The following is a 22542-nucleotide window of genomic DNA, read 5'->3' as shown; positions in this document are numbered from 1 at the left end:
GCAGAAAGCAAATACCTAATACAAATGTCCCACATCTGGAAGAATAACATAGAGCACCATAAAGCAATTGCTTCTGCAGGGGGGATATATGACTGCCACTTTCTTTGTATCATGAACACTACTACAAAACACTCACAGACTTCACTCAGCTCAGAGTCAAACTGCTATCTGTGCAAAAGAGCAGAGCTGGAGTGAACATAAGGCCTGACTGAATTTTAGCAAAAGTATTGAATCATACTGACATACCGAGAATCTCCATTTGAGTAAAGGTGAAAAAAGCTAAATTAAATTCAAAGGTCTGAAATGAAATAAGAAAAAAAATGTTAAAAGCCTGTCTTATATATTAACTAATTCAATAACATTCTAAGGTCCTTAGCTTCTCAAACTTATGACTATTATGGTGGGAAAAAATGTGCTAAATAAAGAAAAAAATAATGTTGAGTTACTATTAGCAGCTCAAAGTTGATTTCTTTTCTACAGCATTTTCCAAAGTGATTTATTAATCTAATATGACAGCAATTTATCAATGTTTACATGATAGAAATTTAAGTAAAAGATGATATTTTTTATTGAATTCTTTAATGTTGATTATTATAAATGTTTATTTAACACTTATGTTAAAATAACTATAATATCACCTCATAGAAACCCTCATGAGATTGATTACACGTTTATTTTATTTATGTAGAGTGTTAATTTAATGCAAAACTTTCTGATGAGAAGTAAGCAATAAACTGTGCTACACTATTGAAAATAAGCTTCAGAAATAAAAAGTCAAAAATTTGCTGACTTGACAACAGACATGCAGTGACAAACTATATACTGCTTAATGACATGGGATATTTTGTTTTACAGTATACTGGTATAAAATCTCCCTTTTGAAATGTCTGTAAAACATGTCAAGAGTAAAGTAAAAGTTATGATCATCTGTCAGCTCATAAGAGAGAGAATTGCTGTTTCAGCACACTCTATGAGATGGGGAGGGCATCCAAGTCATTGGCATTCTGGCTGCTTCCTGCCACACTCTCCTAACCAGCTGCCCATAGCACCATACAGACGTTTGACTGAACTATTAGGACACAGTAATCATCAACAAATCCTCTTTATGTTTAGTGGGATGCCATATTTAATGCACATTCATTTGTTCAAAGCATTAATATAAAATATGTTGTCACCAGATTAACAGGTAGGCATCGATGGCCTCTAACCATCAAAACCACAGAAGGACATTGTTTCAGGAGATGAATACACTTGGTGGAAAGCAGGAGTAATGGGATAGGATGCAGTTCCATCACACAGCAGCACACACCCTCACATCTAAGGGCAATTAAAAATCATCCCTGTGGCAAGTTTTGGGGAGGTGGAAGGAAACTGGAGAACCTGCAGGAAGCCTATGTAAAATAAAGCCATGATCCTGGAGCTGGCATTAGAGCTCATTTCCAAGTTGAACAAACTGCACTAAACTACCTAACAAGCCACACAGCCACCTGCACTAAGCAAACCGAGAACACGATTTGGAGAGATAAACTTTACACGTATCCTGTGCACATCTGTTGTGCAGTCACAACCAGATGCTGCAGGAAGCACTCAAGTAACAAGCCTTCAGGATGAGTTAGCAAGTAACAGATCTTCACACTTATGCTGAGTGTCAGGTGCCTTGAAAATATGTACCCACTCACCCAAAGTAAGTCTCTCATACAGATTAGATAATATAGGCTGTACTGGTGTCATGTTGTGAGAAAAAAATTGGAGGAAACTTAAGTTGGATTAAGACAAAACAGCAAGGCTGTAAACTGCTAACTAGCAATTTTGTTATGGTTTCACTCATGCATTTCATATTCATTTCTGTAAAGCTGCAGATGGGTATCTGACAATTCGAAAGTGGGCAGTATATATATAAAAAAAAATCGTACCGCTTCTAACCAAATGTGATCTGTTTGAGAACTGTCCTACATAAACATGTCTGTTTATCAAAGGAATTATGTAATGTAATGCAATATAGCTATTGTGTGGGTGGTTAAAGCTTTGGCTTCCCCAGATTGAACAGGCTGAGAGAGTCGACTGCAACAAGCCGACAATTCACTTCTATGCCAAAAAGTCTCTCTCTCTCTCTCTCTCTCTCTCTCTCTCTCTCTCTCTCTCACACACACACACACACACACACACACAAAAGTGGGGACAATGGATAAAAATCCACGCAGGCAGATTAAATAGACAAGTTAGTTCAGTAGAGGTAGAAATGAACTGTTGAGGTACAATCACTGTATGAGTTTGTACTCATACAGTAACAGATAATGTATAAACAGAACGGTCTACTTCTTAAACAACCCAGTCTCAACACAGTCTCAACCTAGTATTAACCCAGTCTCAGTAACAACATTTACACACAACATATCTGCAGCAGCTTCCCCACACTGATTATCAATGTTCTTTTAACTTGAAGCTAAATACTCAGTATGTTACCAACATATTCTGTATCCTTATTTCAACCAAGCTAACCTCTAACACTATGGCATCTGAATTAAATACCTTTTCACATATCTGTTTTTTAAACATATTAGCATAGCCCATTCTGTGTAAAGTTTGTACTTTTCATGACATTTGATTAGTTTAATCAGGCTCATGAAACTTGTCTATAAAGACAATCTGAGTTGCAATTTTGAAAGCCAGGCTGTAAATAATTTTGCCTGTAAATAATTTTTCAAAATGTGAAAATACCTACATTAGTGTACAAATGATCATGTGACTTACAAGCCTGACTGTGTTTTATTTTCTTATTACACCAACAAAAGAAAAAGAAAAACGCTTTTTTCTTACAAGTATAGGAATATCTGACAAGTATAGGATTTGGGTATGTGTGTGTGTGTGTGTGTGTGTGTGTGTGTGTGTGTGTGTGTGTGTGTGTGTGTGTGTGTGTGTGTGTGTAATTGCAGAGCGTGAATGCAGAACGTAGATTTAACTGTTTCTGAACCAGCAATAACAAATAATCTCCTCCCACTCTAGAATAGAAAACTCCCGGATTCTGTTATATGAAAAAAATAAACTTCAGGGTGGCAACAAACTTTGCCTCAGGCTTCATTACAGCACCCAGCACTGAATATTTTCCAGAATGCCCCATTAAGTTTTATTCCTTGTGTGTTTCTTGTGAGTCATTATTGACTGCCTAGTCAAAAATACCCCCCAAAATGTTATTAATCTCTGGGTGCAGATTCTTTAGTAGTATGCCTGCACAAAGCAGAAGCAGACAGTGATTAATGTTGTTGTGCACTATATATAGCAATATCTTTATATAGTAAATACAAGGACACACAAGTGAAGGATGACAACAGAGCTCACCCTGTCAACCTATAAAAGCAATGAAACCAGTGTTACACCTGAGCATGTTCTGCTACAGACACAGTCAATATCATTTTATTGTGTAGATAATTTGTATTACTGCATAAATATTAAAGTATTCTTTCAGATCTGTCTCTCCAAAAACAACAACTCGGTAATAAAAAGCTTCTAATGGCCATTTATGAACCATTTATTTGATCAGTTTTATGGGTCAGTCTGTTTCCTGTTCACACTGCAGCACTTCATTCATCAGAGAAAGAGGAAAACAGGCAAAAAAATGACAGACAGGCAAAGAGAGATCAGAATGAGACAGGAAGAATGGGATGGAGGAAGAGAATACCACTCTCCTCCAGCCTAAGAGACTCTTCAGGAGCGCAAAAATATCTGGCCTGAGATAATACAGCAGGAGATCTTCTCATCTGCTTTTTACACGCCAGCTCCACTGAGGAAACAAAGTTCAGCAGCATAAACTGCATCAATTCACAGTTCTGTCCAACAGGGAGGACATTATAATGGGTTTCCCTCTTTCACTATATGCAGTGTTTTCTTTCCACATTTTTTTCTTGTCAGACAGCTTTGTTACACCCTGCTTGTTTATGTAATTGATTCTTTGATAGTAATGAACCTCTTCATTTGTCATTGGCCATCTGTGAAATCTCTAACTGCATTCTGCCCCTTTAAACTGTGCTTCTCTTCATCCCTCACCATTCACATCTGCTTTCTTTAAAATGCTGACTGACAGATAAACAACAATTACCAATAAATATTAAACAGAAGCACTAAGGTTCAGAAGTTCCCCTTTTTCAACTGATCAGAAAAAAGTGCAAGGGTAACTGAAGGAAACAACTATAAACACGAGTTGCCAGCCAATATGGCTCACTCATCTTGCTAACAGTGGTTCAGAGACACTGGGGCTAGAAGGACACAGAAAGGGCATGAGGGATCAGGTGTTTCATATGAATCTCACAGCACACTGAGAAACTGATGGTACATCAGTGTGGGGCCATAAATGATGATATCAACTCCTCAGGCAGCAGACTGAAGAAGGAGGAAATGAGTGCTAACATCAGGACACCACAGTGTCACTCTTGAGTGAGGTGTCACATTAAAGAGCTCTCCTGCTGCCATGACCTTGTTATTAACTCTGTGTAAATGGATGCAGAGTTAAATATTGTGTAGAAAATGAAATGGCCCAAACCAAACTTTTATTTATATCAATTAGTGGTTAAATTTGTAATTCTTTATATAGACTCACAGAGCACTTGATTAGGAATACACAAACACCTGCTCATTCATGCAGTTATACAATCAGCCAATCATATGGCAGCAGCACATGCAATATTGGTCCTGTCTAGGGGATATTTTCAACTGCCTAGTTGAAAATGCCTCCGGTCCTGCTCTTGGTTGACAGGAGCGAAAAACGATATGATCTTGTGCTGTTGCAATCCATCGGTCTCAAGGTTTGGCATATTGTGCATTCTGAGATGCTTTTCTGTTCACCACAGATATAAAGAGTTATTTATTTCCTGTCAGCTCACACCAGTCAGGGCATTGTCCTCTTTCATCAACAAGAAATTTTAACGCATGCAATACTGCTACTCACTGGATGTTTTTGTTGTTGTCATTTTATGCACCATTTAATGTAATCTATAGATTGTTGTGTATGAAAATCCCAAGAACTCAGCAGGAATGTTGCATTAATTATATATGATTTGAAAAGTACCTGAATATTCTGACCTGTATCTGCATGATTTTATGTACAGGTTTTTCAGAATAATGTGTCTGATGAATGTATATTTCATTCCATTGAATATGTGAATGTGACTTGATTTGCCCAAAGATTTCTAAGAAATCACGCTTTTACACCTTTACAGCGCTATCAATTCAAACAGAAAAAAATTTAAATAAAGCAAGGAAATACTCTGACAGTGTGGAACATGGTACAATCAACTCAAGGTAACCAATTCCAAAACATACCTCACAAAAGCTAGAGGAACAACGCTCAAACACTCAAAAGTCAAACACCTTCTATTCTGTCACACAAAGCTGTTCAAATGCAATAAATGTTCCAAGCTCTTGACAGTAGCCCATAGATTAAATATACATACACACACACATTCATGCATTCATACTGCTATCCTTGAGCGTGCAGTGCAGACAATAGCATTCTTCATATTGACTTGCTCTTGGTTGATTACTCAACATATTTCCTTATCAGATAAGATGGTGTAAACTGTAGCCTACTTACTGTGGATGGCTCATGGTGAAGGCTGCAGTGGACAAGGACCAGACTTCCTCAAAAAAAACCCCTCTAAAAATAAATAAATAATGAAAATAAAGGAAATTAAATAAATAAATAATAACAAAGCCCTCTCCTTAATTGAAGATCCTAGTTGATCCAGATGGGGATGATCACACTCATACCAAACCTGTAATAAGAACAAAACACAGGCTTGGATCAAGATCTTAGGTAGTTCAAAATAAACTTTGAAATTTCAAAATAAAGAAATATAGGCCCTGGTAACATAAATGAGATGGATAATTGTGCAACTAAAGCTGCATACTCAGGTTTTAAAACACATTTGTGGCTTAGATTATTTAATCAGTCAAGGGAAAAGAGGTATCGGCTTGTGAAATTGAACCATCAGTATAATGAATACAGCTTTTCCTTTACAACTGAGATTATAATAAAGTTATAAGAGCTTTATGCTGGAACTCACCCAGGTTTTTTTGATTCTACAAAAGAGCATACAATTACAAATGCAATGATTTGATATTAGAGTGAGCCATTGTATTTCATCTGACCTTGCTGAGACTGGAATTTAGGAAATAAGCTCTTATCTCCTATCAGCCTGCAGCAATTATGTGATTCTCGCCATGCTCACGGATTTTTGATGAATTCTAGTTAAGGTAATGAAACTTTATGGATAAGTCTTCAGCTCCTCTGGATAAATCCGAACCTGGCCATGCCACATTCTTTGAGCTCTAGTCAAATCAGCCTACTGAGAATTCCCCTTGCTCCTTTCCTCTTACTGCGCTCAATATAAAATGCATGTGTGAGCACCGAGTGAGGCTTTAGTCACGTTTGATCACAGACCTGCCTTGAGGGAAATGGTGGCATATTATTGTACAAACAGCACTATTTTCAGCAAAGCAAGCTTTATCCAAAGCCTGAGCTGGTGGTGTGACACTCTTTCTTCTAGGTGTGATGAAACTGTCAAACTCAATCTGGACTAGCATCCATAAACATCCATGGAACTCGTTTACCACTCGTTTCAATTATTTAAGTGTTGAGATGAAAGGTTTAGTGAGTCGTGAAATCCGAGCGTCCAAGACTGAGCTCAATATCATAGGATGAATAAAAACAAGTTTGAGACAGAGAGCAGTAATGAAGAAAAAAAGACTGGTCCATTTAATTATAAAAGATCAAGTAGTCATATATAGTTGAACATTTATATAAATGAGCAGTAATAGTATCAGGATTTACAAGATGTGTATTAAGGATCATAATTGGAGAGCAGAATACTAAGGAAGCAGAGCACTGTTGGGCAAGTTGAATTACTGTAAAATGATCGAAGGTGTATAAAGTCTAAAATGTTTTATTTGCAGGTCTGTACTGAATATCAGTGTATTCAGTCCAGTAGACCGTCATTGCACCCCTTGTGTTTTGCATAACTTCAGGTGATTGCAACATAGCAGCTTAGTTACTGCAGGATATCAAATCAGTATCAGGTCTATCAATGCAGAGAGCTCTGAGTATTGGTAAAATTAGATTTCATTGCTATTTACCAGCATCCCAACTGATGCAACCATAACAGATTATAAAGCAAACCTAAAATCCTACTGTTTATACATACAAGGTTTGTTTCTCATGTGTGTTCTGCCTTAAATCGGGGTCCATTTTTATAAGTGGTACAGACTAATATGTTTAAAGAGACGAAGATGACCTATTTTTATTAGTGGCACTATCAGGTCTGGGCAGTAGACTAGCACAGCTCCCTCTCCTGCCTTCACATCACACTGAAACTTTAGCAACTGATCACTAATACACACACTTTTGCACATTAGCTGGCACAAATCAAATGCAAAAACAGGACTCTGTGGTGTACGAAATACGTCAATGTTTTAATTCATAGCGTTTGTATACCTTTACTTGTCTTGTCTGATTATAAACAGGCTTTATGATTTATAGCAACTCAGTTAAGGTGACAAACCATCTCTGAAGTTTCACATGTGAACCCTAAATCCAGACCAAACCCAAAATATATCCAGGGATGAAAGACATGTCTGTAAATATCCTTAATTTTACAAGGCCTAAATCATCAAATAACTGTGTATGTGATTAAATGCATTAACACTAATGAGCAAAAGAGCCTAGGATGCGTAGCTACTAAAGGCCATGGCTTCCTGACATGGTTGAGACGTCGTCACCTGGTTTAATGAAATAACATGATGACAAACGGCTACTGAGGAAAGCAATGAAGGGTACAATAAGAGGGGGAGGTAGTGAAGAAGGAAGAAGAGGAAGAGGAGGAGGAGGAGGAGGAGAAGGAGCAAAAAGAAGAATTAGCACACTCACTAAAATAAGTCGCCTATTTAAGAACAAATAAACCTACCTTTTTGATAAATACATCATCGGAAGTTCAGTCGTGTCTCTCTTGATCTAGTAATACTGAAGATGAGGATGAGGAGGAGGAGGAGGAGGGGGAGGATGGAGATGTGTGCCTAGCCGATTCTGCGTGTAGGCTGCTACTGTTATCCTTGCCAAGCATCCGTTCTGATTCTGCTTCTTCTGCACCTCCGGAGAAAAAAAGGGCACGACTATCGAGCCCGATCCGTGATGCGATCATCGTTTACCGAGATGCTATGAGCAGTCCGCTGGCGAGTAAACGGAGAGGATCAGCATCAGCAGCATCCGTGAGCGCGGAGGAGGAGGTGGAGGAGGAAGAGGAGGAGGAGGAAGAGGAGGCGGGCATTGTGTGCCCGCTCAGCTCAGTGTGAGGATGAGGAATGAGGGCTTCCCCGACAATCAGTCTGGGGACTCCGCGTGTCCAACTGAGCTTAAAAACACAGAGTCCAGTGTTTTATATATAAATATATAAATATATATATTCGTATAGAACTGAACGGGTGATCGCTTGTAAACGTCATGTCAACGTTACCATGGTGATTTGGCGGGAAACGCTGAGTTTTTTTTTTCTTCTTTTCTTTGAACTCTCCTCCTTTGCCTTTTCTTAAACCAGTGTAGAATTGGCATACCACAATCTGTTGTTTCACTCTGCCCTAATGTGAGGCTTTCCCAATCTGTGCCTGATCCTGACACTCTTCTGCTGCTCCTTTCATGCTCTTGGTTCATCCTGATGCTCAACTTTGTTTACTTGTGTCTAATCTTGTGCTTCTGTAGATGTCTAATCTTCTGCTTCTGTAGATGTAGATATTTTTAATAAGCAAAAAAACTGTTTATGCCCCCTAATCATCCTTGATTCTATGGCCATTCCTATATGGATACTGTAGACTTGTACCTAAGAACTGCTGCTTTAATAATGAGGACAATCCTGCGCTCATCCAGGACTCTTATGCACAATATCCTCACAATTTTAACACATTTTACCATTTGCACGTCTTTGCTCTTCTACATCCAGGGTGATAACCAGGATTGCATTTTAACATTATATAAGATTAACATTGTAGTGAGGTGTCCTAGATAATATATCACAATGCCAGATGTGGAATACCCAACATCACTACTTGAGTTGTTGTGTAATTTATGTTATGTTATTCCTCCATTCTTAAATAAACTGACTCCTGACTCATGTTAGTTTGATTGGAGAACATATACAATCAAATAATAAAATAGTGGATTGGTCTTCAATATCATTCACAAATAATGTCACAAATAATGATAATTAATAATTTAACTGCACACATTAAAATTCAGGCTTTAGGAAGGGGTATACTTTTAATATGCTGTAGCAATTCCATATCATATGTGCAATATATACAGATGGTAACCAATTAAATGGGAAAAATATATAAAATGCTGTAATTAATTCTTACCATAAGTGCAGGAAAAGCATCACTACACATTGACATAAATGCTACAACTGTCAGGAACAGTACTGGAGCAATGCACACTCTTCATTCAGTACATACTGTATTTCCTCAGCTGGTGTTTTGATGAATGTGATGGAAAGTCCCGTACAACACATTGCTTAAAAATGTGTTTGACTTAGTGTATTTACATCATTTGCACACTCATTAAAACATTAAAACATTTACGTCCTAATTTCATGTACTGTAGATGGAGACATCAGAATTGAAATGTTTTTTTTTGTTTTAAAATTGTTTGTTTGTTTTAATTTGATAAAAGCAATCACCATTTAGCAGTTATGCAGCAATAATGTCCGTGTTTAAAACACATTAAATCACAAAAGATTTTAGCTGTTGTTTGCCCTTTCTAACGGTTTTACTTAAGAATTTTCCTAAAATTCCATACATACCTGTGATGTTCACAGGACTTCTCTTTAAACATAGCAGTCACAACTGAGTCATAGCATCACCTGACACTGCTGGCCAGGCTTAAATCCTAAAGTACAGTCTCATTACAAGCCAGTCTTTAATCCACCACACCTGACCAAATTATGGTGTAAATAATTTCGCATTGTTTCCACACTGATCCAAGATCTGTGTCAAGACTGTGTCAAGACCCTCATTTATTCAACACATCCTAGACGATTAATAGCAAAAAATGTTCAAATTTGAAGGTAAATAGGCATATTTGGAAAAGAAGATGCCTAAAACGTTTTCAAAGTAATGTGACAAATGATCATTGTCAGCTCACACTGCATTTTTCCTATGATAGGAAGTGTTAACTGAACCCTAGTAATGTGGACAAACAGCAACCACAACATTTCTGGGCTTAAACGTATACGCCCAGTGAATGCTTCTATGACTGGCACAAAAACTTTCCTTTTTTATTTGTCACTCAGACAAGCTGAAGAAACCTGTCTACAGTGATTCTATCTGGTAAGTCATTCTCTATTGTGATCCAATTTGTGATGCGTTTTTATTTCCATAGGTTTTTACTTTAGCAGAAATGTTTAGAATTATAAAAACTTTTGTCAGAATTTCTCATTTGATAAAATAAGATCTTGAAATATTTAGATATGTTTCAGGATGACTAATGTGTATTTTGAAGATACTGAATTTTCATACAGTTGTGACTCTCAATAGTTGTGATTCAAAACAGGTAGAAAATTTTTAACTTAGTCATAGTATTTTTCTTTTCTAAGCAATGTTTTTGTGTGTGTACAATTTCTCACATACAGTATAATTGGTGGTATGTAAATAATTGATTTATAACATGACCTCACTGTGACTGTGAAGTCCTTTAAGTTCTCAATATAAAGAATATATTTAAGGCCAATCTGAGATAAGAGCTTGAACATGATTTTTTTTGTCAGGTGGAAATAAAAGATATAATAACTACATCCAACGTGACGAGTTCATCAGAAACTATAATGATGTCAGGTAAACTGAAGAATGCATAACGTTTAACCCTGGGCACTTTATTAGGAACATGCAGTTATCTAATCAGGTATCAGGTGGCAGCAGTGCAATGCATAAAATCATGCAGATACAGACCAGCAAATTTCAGATGTTCAAATCATCCATAAAAACGGTGAAAAATCTGATCTGAGTGATTTTGACTGTGGCGATGATTGTGCTCAAACTCAGATCTCTACACTGACTGTTTTGAGTTTACACAGAGTGGTTCAATAAAGAAAAATATTCAGTGAGCCTTGTTGATGAGAGAGATCAGCGGAGAATGGCCAGACTGGTTTCAGCTGACAGAAAGGCTACAGTAACACAGTAACAAATAAAAACTCTGTACAATAGTCCTGAGTAGAAAAATATCTCAGAATGCCCAACACTTCAAACCCTGTGGTGGATGGACTACAATGGTAGAAGACCACGTCAGGTTCCATGTCTGTGAGCCAAGTACAGAAAGCTGAGGCTGCAGTGGGCACAGGATCCCCAAATCTGGACAAGTATAACCTGGTCTGATGAATCTCACTTTTTGCTGAGGCACACAGATGGTAGCGTCAGCATAAATTTGCCACCAACAGCATGAATCCATAGACTCAACAGACCAGGCTGGTTGAAGTGGTGTAATAGTGTGGAGAAGGTTTTCTTGGTACACTTTGGGCCTGTTAGGACAAATCAATCATTGCTTGCAAGGCACAGACTATTTGAATGTAGACGCTGAGCATGTGCATCTTCTAATGGAGCCAGCATGATAATGCAGCATGTCATAAAGCAAATGTTTTATCAAACTGGTTCCACAAACATGTCAATGAGTTCAGTGTTCTTCAGTAGCCTTCCTAGTCTCCAGAGCTGAATACAGCAGAACACCTTTAGTATGTGGTGGAACGGGAAGTTCACAGCATGAACGTTCAACCAAGAAATCTGAAGGACTTGTGTGATGTCAAATATGTCCAACTGAATATGAATCTCAAAGAAATGTGAAATCCATGCCACGATGAATTGAGACTACTTTTAGAGCAATGGGAGACCCTACCATGAATTAGTGCAGTGTTCCAATAAAGTGCTCATTGAGTGTTATACAGTTGTGTGCAGCAGTTTGCATATATCGACATTATTTTTGTCTATTCTTAATGGTATCCCTAAACATAGTAATACTTTATTATACTATATTCTATATAAATATAATATATATATATATATATATATATATATATATATATATATATATATATATATATATATATACATATATATATATATGTATATATAACTAGACCATGTCAACAGGGATGCACAATTTGAGCTTGCTAAAAACCTTTGCACACAATTGTACAATACATTTTGTTACATTCTAATGCATCATGTGCTGTTTTTTTTTGTTGTTGTTGTTGTTGCTATCAGACAAAAACATGACAGCAGCAATTAAATAAATCTAGACTTATGATTTGTTCTTTTACTCTTTTTTTAGATCATGGTGAGCCTTGCACTGAATCAGATGCATCCTTTTGCATGAATGGAGGAAAATGCTTCAAAATACCCTCTATGTCCACACTCACTTGTGTGTAAGTACAGTTGTAGTTTCTAGACCTTGGGTTTGCAAAAGATTTTGACCATAGGTCAAGATAAACTTTAAAGTAATAGCTGAAATGTATTAACCTCAATGGCACCTCCTAAACCCATTTCACACCACAGGGCAATCTAATCTGCTTCCATTCAGCAATTACACCAATTGTCTGAGATCTATTTCAGTGGTATATAGCTAGAAAGCCTAGGATATGCAATATCCATGCTATTTTTGCAGCATGGTGACACAGTGGCTAAATATAACAATGGCTAAATATAAGGCCAAAGCCTTGTTCTTAGACATTAGTCCAGCCATCTATTTTCTATACCATTTATACTACACAGGGTTACAAGAAACTGGGAGTCTATTCCAGTGGACTCAGAGCACAAGGAAAGGATGCCCTGGATGGAATGACAAAATATCCCATGGCACAATCGCACACACACATTCAGTGATTGATATGCCAGTCAGTCTACAACACAAGTCTTTGGTCTGGGAGAGAAAACACCAGAGTACATGGAGGAAACCCCTGAAGCACAGGAAGAACATGCAAATCCCATTCACACTCAGGTCAGACGTGCGAATCAAACCCACATCCCCAAAACTGCAGAACAAACATGCTAAATACTGTTTTTGACAGCACTTATATTTGTGAAGTATGTTTAGTTCAGTGCGCTTGCTACAAACCAAAGTATTGATCTAGGTTGGATATATATATACAGTAACAGCGCAGATGAAATACGAGCTTTTGAAACACGTCATCTAGCGTGGCTTGACGTTAGCTCTTAGATATAATGTATAAAAGCATTCTTAAATGTGTAAGAATCCATTAATGATCTCTTCCCCGCTTCATTGTAAGATAACTGAATGTAAAGTGTTGGCCTGCATGTGCAAAAACACCATATACTGTATATATATATATATATATATATATATATATATATATATATATATATATATATATATATATATATTTATATAGGAAAGTTTTGATCCAGTGCTTAAGTTACTGCCTGCTTGCAGTTTCTATGCGAGTTCACCCCATTTCCACATGAGGTTACTCTGGGTTCTCTGGTTTACTTCCACCTACCTAAAACGTTGCCAGGACATGGACTGACTCAGATTAATTGACTGAACGTGAATGTGTGTGTGCATAGTGCTCTGCGATGGACTGTGATGTCCCATCCAGTGTGTATTACACAGGATAGGCTCTGGATCCACTGTGACTCTGATAAAGTGGTTACTGAAAGTGAGCGAGGAAGAGTGACAGTAATATACTAATTAATATTCGAATAAAAAAAATAACTATAATAATAATTATTTTTCCAGAATCAGAATCAGCTTTATTCAAGTGTTGAGGATGCAGAAAATAGGGTTAGGTGGAGAGAGATGATTCGCTGTGGCGACCCCTGAAGGGAAAAGCCGAAAGAAGAAGAAGAAGAATCAGCTTTATTCACCAAGTGTGCTCACACACATGAGGAATTTGTTGCGGTTACAGGAGCTCTCCTAAACATAGTGTATACATATATAAACATAGACTAAAGGGTAAAAAGATAAAAATATAAATAATATACAAGATGTCCTTTACTAATGTACCTAGTAATTACTGTATATTGCAACTGTGAATACTTTTATAGAACATTTAAAAAATATAATATTTATTTACATGGATTCTAGTAATCTGATATTACACTATAGATTATTGCACTTTAACAGACAGGATATGTAAGTTTGGGTGTGCTAGTTGTTCAAAATAGATACTGTATGAGAAGAAACTATTCTTGGGACTAGATGCTTTAGTGCGTAGTGATTTATAGCGTCTGCCTGATGGCAGAAGAGCAAACAGACTGTGTCCAGGGTGGGGGGGTCTTTGATGATGTTACCTGCCCGTTTCTTCACCCTGCAGTTGTACAAGTCCTGTAGGTTGGGAAGGAACACACCAATAATCCTCTCAGATGTTTTAACAGTCTGTTGCAGCCTAATGATTGGTGGCTGAACCAAACCAGACTGTAATGGATGTACACAGGACTGACTCAATCACAGCTGTGTAGAACTGTATCATCAGCAACATTTCTCTGGAACAATTAAACATAATTACTAATCAAATTATCTCATTATCTAATACGTTATCACAGGTTCTTTGCTATGATATTTTATATAACCCACTGTTCTTCACATAAAGACGACATCATACACACTTCATTAGATCTTATGTAACATCTACTGTATAACAGTTTTTTACCTTTATGTACAAATTCTATTGCTGTCACTCATATAGCATGAGCTAATTAGATCTCTTTTCCTTGCAGATGCAATGACAGCTATGTAGGTAGAAGGTGTGAGCAGTTCCAACTGGAGCTCCTATCAGACAACAGTCATGAGACAGGCATGATCGCTGCAATAGTCATCCTCCTCATCCTCATCCTGCTGGTACTGGCTGTTGTCATCTACTGCATCTGCAAGTGAGCGTCAACCAAAATGTCACTACTGAAGTTCTTAAAAATAATTGACAACGCCAAAGTCATTACTCACATATGTTTCGATATTATAGTTTTCCTCATAGCAACAGATGTGTAATAATTTCATCATAGCAACATGATTGTAATAATTTGCATTGTGTAATCATATTAAAACTGCCAGATGTGTTTAAATGAACATCTTGCTGTTACAGAACACATCTTAGCATGTTTGCTTAAGTTCTGTTTCTAAATCTGGCTTTTACACAAAGCCATAAATTAATTCAGGATATATTTTTCCTTTCAGAGTGCGAATGAAAGAACCAGGAAGTACAAAGGCCGGATCAAAATCCCAGCAAGGAGCAATATGACTGATTCCAATGAATGATATAAACTGACATCAAAGGCATTGTGTTTTTTAAATACTTTCTTTATATTTAAATGAACACATGTAAATAGTTATTTTCCAATACATTTTTTTCCCCAAAAAGAATTTGTGTCAAAATAACTTTATATTCCAGATAAGGAAAATGTTGGAATAATGTAAAACATTTCAAAAATAATGTTATTATTCTTGTCGGTTTGAACCTACTGCCAATATAAAACTCTGGAAAATATCAACAATTTTTTTTAAATTTACGCACATATAGAACAATGAAGATACAGAACATAAAGATATAGAAAATAAAAACAAAAAGGCTAATTCTTATACAGGCTCAAATACAGACCAAACCATGTAATACATTTTATACTCTACTCTTCATTCTGACAGTTAAAAGAAATCAAATACTCTATAAATGTAATGATTTAAAACACTCTGTACAGTTTTTCATGTCAAGAAAATAAAGTTCTAGCAGTATTAATATACGCATGTGTTTATTCCTGGTTATTTGAGTAAAATAAAGACAATGCATATTAACAAGCTCGGATGAGATTAAAGAGGTTGTTTCTTTCCAAATCCTAAAACAATACTAGAATATCTATGGCCATAATAAAATTTTATAATAACATTTTGCCTTAGATTTGTTTCTTGGGTTTGTTTCTTGTTTTATATATATGTGTGTGTGTGTTTGTATGTACAAAAGGTCTGAGAGCACTAGTGAAAATTCACATTCACTTAATTTCAGAGTTTTCTTAGTATTTTATAAATCCCCCATTTTTGATTTAATGACAGTTTACATGAATTTCACAAGTTTGTGTGAAACATTATGATTCATTTTAGATCAAATCCCTCAGTGTCTTTTCAACACATACATTAATCCAAGAGATTATGCATGAAATATATTTTTATATATATTATATTGAGCATACGTTTTCAAATATTTCAACATTTTTAATTTTAAAACCTTCTATTTATAAAGAAAAATAATCCCAGATGTTATGTGTGGATCCAGAATTTTGGTGTACATGTAACGTAAATAATAATCTCTGTTTAATTTAAAAAAAAGTTCTGAACTTGTTAGGAAGATTCAGGAGCAGAGTCTCCCTCTAGTGGGGTCATTAACACACACCAGTTAAGAGGACATTTAGGACCTCTTTTCATACTATGATTGCTATTCTTTCTTACCAGATAAACATAAACAGAGAATGTAACAAACATTTAGCATTTATTTAATTATACAATTTGATATACAATTCATATAAAAAAAGATTCATATCTCACAATACAAAGAAATGATTTACATTGTGTGTACACTTCACTCATATTCATTGCTTAACACTGTAAACAAAGTGCACAGGGCAGCATTATGATATGAAATCTATAACAGATGTAAATGACTTATAAAACTCTACCCCGATACTCCCTCTTTAGCTGCCTCTGGCTTTCTCAAACTCATGTGCAATCTTCAGTGCAGTTTTACAGAGTCCTACAGACTGCATATTTGTCATGATGGCCACTACCACCCCCTGAGGGGGAGTCGCTTTCTGTCCTGGAGCCTTCGGTCTCTCGCTGGGTAACACCAATAAAACACTACTTGCCCCTACAGCACCTCCCGTGTGTGAGACGTAGTGCCTGCGCGTGCGACACTGCCCATACCTCTGCAGCTTCTCCACCACCGCCCAGCCCTGAGCATAACGGCCATCTTTATCCCATGAAACCTCAGTTTTATCCACAGGAGCCCACAGAGCTTTGGCCGTGAGGGGTTTGAGGAAGCCTGGCAGGAGGCCGCTTGTGTCCGTCATGTCCACTAGCTGATAGCTGTAGAGCATGGCATTACCAAAAAGCAGCAGATCGCCAACCGTGGACAGAAATCCTCCTCCAGCCCATTTATAAGAGTTGTCCACATAGGGGCAGTTCACAATGCGCCCCTTTTTATTCCAATGGTAATACCTGCCGGAGGGTATAAATAATAAATGCAAGCAAATAAAATGAGGCCATAGCAACCACTTTGACAGGTAGTATACATGGAAATAGCTACAAGACTGACATTAAATCCTAAATTTGCAATTACCACTTACATTGTCCAGAATAGGATATCAACATTTTTGTCAGTTTAATTTCTTTTTCTCCCCATTTGTGCTTTCGAGCTACAAAATCGGGGAGCTAAACAAATCATGGACTCCTTCATGTTGGACTTTTGTTAGCACCAAGCTAGCCAGCTAACTGTGATGTCTGTATGTTCACAGATTTAAAGCAAATACTTATATATTTGAACGGACTATTATAATACTTTATATATATATAAACGGACTCAGAAACAGTTTCTACCCCAGAGCCTTTATAGTACTGAACACCAAAAAACACCATCACTGAATGTTCATCACCACACACACTAACGTCTACATATTTCATAGACTCCTACCTCATATATATTTATTCCCAAACACAAATCTGTACAGAAGACATTGAATGTGCAATCCCTTAACATTATTTAAACTTAACATGCACCATAAGGTCGAACACTTAATTTCATTGTACCCCGTGCAATGAGAATAAAGAATCTATCTATCTATCGGGGTCCTTTATTTGTTGTTTTTTTTCTAGTTGGAAATGACAAGTTATGACCTTTTTTCAAATGCAGCATCATGCTGAGAATTACAACATAGAAGCTAATTATTAAACATGAGACATATAATCCTTCTTAAGGAGGAACCCCAGATTACCTGGAGCGGTTGTAGATAATGGGGTCGTTCTCGTCTGGCACGGTGTTAAGCATGCCTAATTCGCGGAACATGTTCATCATGAGGTCCAGGAAGCGCTGACCTGCTGCTCTCTCCAGCACAGCGCTCAGCAAAGTAAATGCATGAGTAGAGTATAAGAATGTAGTGCCTACAGAAAACAAACAAAAAGTTCATATATTACATGATGTTTATATATTACCTGTAGTTAGACTAGCAAATCAAAGCAAGCCATATTGTCACAACCGGGATGGAAGGAGACAGGAAGGATAGCTTCAAATGATGGGGTTTAATAAATAAAGAAGACAAAGACAAAATAACGATAACTGAAACAATACTAATAACGCCATTTAACAAAGACTAAACATGACGAGGGGTAGACGTAACTAATGATTCCGCGCTGCATTCAGCAACGCGGCTCACTTAAATACAATAAAGACAATGATGACAATGAGAAGCAGGTGTGGTGACAGGGAGGAGCAGACGAAGGCGGGGCAGACACGTGACGACAACAATAGCACATGGCCAAAAGTCCGGGCTGAATCATGACACATATCTACCTGTAGCTTTTCCAGTGACAGCCACGGAGGCTCAAACTGGTTATGAGGTGTAAGGTTAATGTGCTAAACTCTAAACCAATGTGCTAGATGTTTTCACAGTTTTTCGGAAATTTAAATAACGGTTGCACAATTTTGCCAAATACTATGGCATCCAAATATTGGTATGATTTATTGGGCAATTATTTTAACTATTTATTTGTTATCATTATTCTCAAAACATCAGAAGTTGAACAGTTTCCAAATAAAAAGTATGTGAAGCAGGATGCATAAATAAAATAAAACTAAAACATAGTAACTGCAGTACTTCTTTATGCATTATCCACAGAGACCAAATCCAATGACGTCATAAACACTTCATTTTGTAGCGAGTGCTCACCTGGCTCGAAAATAAGTGGATCATCCTTAAAGAGGTCTAAGGCCTGGATAACACTGTCGAAGCTGTCTTTGAGGTAGTACTCCTCCTTCTCAAACTCTTTCTTCTTTTTACTATGCTTTGCATCTTTGCTTTTTGTTCTGTTATTCTGCTGTGTGGATTTTTCTTCGGTTTCGTCAGAACTTTTTTCGTCTTCTTTTTTCTCTGGCGGTTTCTGTAGACGTTTTGCTTTTTCGTCCCTCACTTTCTTGGAGTCTTTTTCGTAGTGACGGATACCACTCAGGTGAGACAGCAGCAGTCGTGGGGTTATCGTTATCTGGTTTAAGCAAACACCAAATCAATTGATCTTGTTAAAAGAAATTCATTTATCCTTTGATTTAACACAAACCTGAAAGCAATAATAATCAGCAATGGTGTGGTGTGCTGAGGTACGATCCATTACCAAGGACAAAATGTCAAAGTCTTTAACTCCTCTCATACCACAACAACGTGGCAATTTTATAACAACTAAAGAAAAAAATCCATACATTTTATTTAATAGTCCACAAAACAAAGTTGGATCTCACCGAATTTGCAATTTTAGATTCTGAGTTTAGAAACAAATCCCAGTTATTTTTACAAGTTGAAAATTCAAAACCTGTAAATCGAAATTTGAAGGCGTAAGACGGAACTAGTAAGTCTAAATTTAGATTAAGTCGGAAGTTGGAATTCGGTGGAATTTTTTATCGGGACACGTAACATTAAACTCAGCAGTCGGAACTCTGAAGTCGGAAATCGGAAGACTCACAGCTCCTGGGATTCCACATTTTTATTAAATTTCCCTATCTGTCAGGCTTAGTATTGATCACTGAGGGTCGTCATGATCTACGGCTGGATAACCTGAGCCGTAGATGTTAAGAAAATGAGATCAGACACTGGACAGTGAATAGACCATAAATTTTTTATGTTTTGGAGAAAACACAGCTTTTGACTGTTAAAAAGTGCAGACACTTGAGACTCCTTTAAAATAGCTGAATACACAAAAAGCTTCACCAAACCAACTGTTAAAACATTTTCTGCCTTAAATACCCATCTTTAAAAGCTCTTTACATGGATCATCCACCACACAAGTACTGAGCTACTGTTATTGGAAAGTACCACATTATGACCAATCAAAATCAAGTATTCTATTTAGTTATTTATTTATTTTAACTATATATATTTTTATTCAGTTTCATTCAAAATAATTTTTAAAAGTTGTATCTTACATCCTTTCCCTCGAACTGTTTTTCAGGAAACTCAGGCACGTATTTTTGAACCGGAGCATCTAGATCAAGCTTTCCATTCTCCCACACTCGAGCAACAGCAGCTGCAGTCAGAGATTTACTGATGCTAGCAATCCTCATTACAGTGCTCCCATCACAAGGCACTCTGTTCTCCAAGTCAGCATACCCTATGCCTGAGGAAACACATCTATATCAGATGTAATAACCTGAACAGAACGTGACGAAGCACTGATACCTACATACCTTCACTCCACACTTGAGTACCATCTACAGAAACTCCAATGACCAGGCCAGGAGCTCCAACTTCATCCTGTTAGCAAACAGCACACTGTTGTGTTAAAAAGTTAATAATTACTGCAAAAGGAAAGAGTGCATAATTTTGACAACGTGGTTCAACATAGTTTCACTTGCAAATCAGTAACTACTCACATCACTCATTTAAACGAGGGAATCTGACGGGGGGAGTGGGTACATTTCCTTACCATGTGATTGCTTCGCAGGCTTTTGTTTTTAATGGCAACAGGGCAGCACAAAAAAGGGCTACATTACACTGAATACATTCTCTATCAAATAAGATAACTTTATTGTGCTTACGAGCTATTAAACTCAGGGTTTTTCTTTTTTAAAGGAACCTGAGCAAATAGTTTTTTATGGGGAGAAAAAAAATCCAGTTCCAGGGGGAAATGAGATAATGAGAAACGGGATAATGAGGGAGAAAAACGAGATTATGGGGGAAATAAAAACAAGATAATGAGAGAGAAAAACAAGATAAGGGGGAAAATAAAAAAGAGATAATGAGAGAGAGAAAAACGAGATAATGAGAGAAAAACGAGATAAGGGGAAAATAAAAAAGAGATGAGAGAGAGAAAAACGAGATAATGAGAGAGAAAACAAGATAAGGGGAAAATAAAAAAGAGATAATGAGAGAGAGAGAAAAACGAGATAAGGGGAAAATAGAAACGAGATAATGGGAGAGAGAAAAACAAGATATGGGGAAAATAAAAACGAGATAATGAGAGAGAGAAAAACGAGATAAGGGGAAAATAAAAACGAGATAATGGGAGAGAAAACGAGATAATGGGGAAACAAGATAAGGAGGAAAATAAAAATGAGATGAGAGAGAGAAAAACGAGATAATGTAAGTCACTCTGGATAAGGGCGTCTGCCAAATGCTGTAGTCATTTAGATCATTTGGCTATAGTTGGGCAGATTAATATAGTAAAGTTAGCGTGATGATACCTTTACCTTTATCCTCTGAAGGAGGTCTCGGCTGATTTCTTTAGCTGTTCTGTAGTTACTGTAAGAGTTTACTGTTTCCTCACACTCACAACGCTCACGACTATAAACGTGATATTTCAGTCCTAAAGCTAACAAAACCCCTGTCCCAATGCCTAATGCCCAAATATGTCGTTTTCCACCATTATTAGTGTGGAAAATCCTCCGTGTTAGTGTCAGGGTCCTGTGTGGACTCTTCTGTTGTGGACTGTGCTGCTGAACCCAAGACCAGCAGGAGGAAGAGCCTCGGCTCTGTTTACACCGGTATAAACTTAACAACCGGGACATCTCTAAACATGTGCAGTAATAACAACTATAATAATAATAATAAAAAGGTTATACTCTGTTTACGAGTAAGTCAAAATAAATATTCACAACAAAGAGGATACATGAAGCTAGCTACAATAAAGGGTGCCGAAATGGATTATGGGATATTGAGAATGATTAGAATGAGAATGGTGTAAAACTCACCGCAAATAAATGCATATAAATTACGATTGGATTATTTATTAAGAATAAAACACATGGTTTTCAGTATAGACGTCATAATAATAATAATAATAACTATTATTATTTGACGTTTAATTAAAACGTTATATTTCACACACTAACGGGGTCTTTTACTTTGAAAAATATCGCGATTCAAAACACAGTAAGAATTTAGATTTTGAGCTTAAAGAAACAGGGATAGCTAAAGTTAGCTCAGTGACAACAGACAGACAGATCAGAGCCCCTGAAATGACAATTCTAGCTTTGTGTATTTTTTCCTATATAAAACTAAATAAATACATTTTATTGATACAAAGGTTGAAAAACAAACGTACTGAATATACAATGTCTTTGAACCAGGGAATGATTGATTAAAAGCCAAATTCACTGATTGATTAGAGCTCCAAAGTCAGCTTAACTGCCCTTATTCTGCTCCCTCCTTCTCTGGCACTGCTGACTGTAGCTTATTTATAAGCTAACAAAGAGATATTTTTTAAAAATGTGCTTGTGTAACTATCTAATTTATAATGCATGTTTGTAGTTGTGTTCTGGAGAC

General features: G+C 36.8%; 3 protein-coding genes and 1 long non-coding RNA gene across 5 annotated transcripts in view; 1 reads left to right on the top strand and 3 right to left on the bottom strand.

Annotated features, from left to right (window-relative positions):
• The window catches only part of tmem266 (transmembrane protein 266), a 45017-nt gene extending 36840 nt beyond the window's left edge, over positions 1-8177 (bottom strand). The window contains exons 1-2 of the mRNA XM_060887019.1: positions 7953-8177; positions 5585-5765 (exon numbers count right to left, since the gene is read on the bottom strand). Of these exons, the coding sequence (XP_060743002.1) occupies positions 5585-5598 (14 nt within the window). The 5' untranslated portion in view covers positions 5599-5765; positions 7953-8177. The remainder of the gene's footprint in view (positions 1-5584; positions 5766-7952) is intronic.
• A 2124-nt stretch (positions 8178-10301) lies between these two features.
• LOC132857170 (pro-neuregulin-4, membrane-bound isoform-like) lies at positions 10302-15771 on the top strand. The gene is made up of 5 exons (XM_060887170.1): positions 10302-10362; positions 10800-10866; positions 12353-12446; positions 14758-14910; positions 15212-15771. Exons 2-5 carry the CDS (start codon positions 10857-10859, stop codon positions 15273-15275), a joined length of 321 nt encoding a protein of 106 aa, XP_060743153.1. The 5' UTR covers positions 10302-10362; positions 10800-10856; the 3' UTR covers positions 15276-15771.
• Positions 14034-15151, bottom strand: LOC132857171 (uncharacterized). The gene is made up of 3 exons (XR_009649498.1): positions 14981-15151; positions 14691-14904; positions 14034-14523 (listed from the first exon to the last, which is right to left on the bottom strand). It is a non-coding gene; the product is annotated as an uncharacterized LOC132857171 (long non-coding RNA).
• lactb (lactamase, beta) lies at positions 15734-21895 on the bottom strand. 2 transcript variants are annotated; one of them, XM_060887168.1, is made up of 6 exons: positions 21462-21895; positions 20466-20532; positions 20205-20395; positions 18961-19273; positions 18010-18175; positions 15734-17236 (listed from the first exon to the last, which is right to left on the bottom strand). In XM_060887168.1, the coding sequence occupies exons 1-6, from the start codon at positions 21783-21785 to the stop codon at positions 16714-16716; spliced, it is 1584 nt and encodes a 527-aa protein (XP_060743151.1). In that variant the 5' UTR covers positions 21786-21895; the 3' UTR covers positions 15734-16713. The 2 variants fall into 2 exon arrangements, with proteins under 2 accessions (XP_060743151.1, XP_060743152.1); XM_060887169.1 differs by having other exon boundaries at positions 21468-21895.
• Positions 21896-22542: the final 647 nt, after the last annotated feature.

The sequence above is a fragment of the Tachysurus vachellii genome, chromosome 14 (assembly GCF_030014155.1).
Source record: "Tachysurus vachellii isolate PV-2020 chromosome 14, HZAU_Pvac_v1, whole genome shotgun sequence".
Lineage (NCBI taxonomy): Eukaryota > Metazoa > Chordata > Actinopteri > Siluriformes > Bagridae > Tachysurus > Tachysurus vachellii.
The sequence above is the reverse complement of the archived record's forward strand: the minus strand, read 5'-3'. Positions and strand labels throughout refer to the sequence as shown.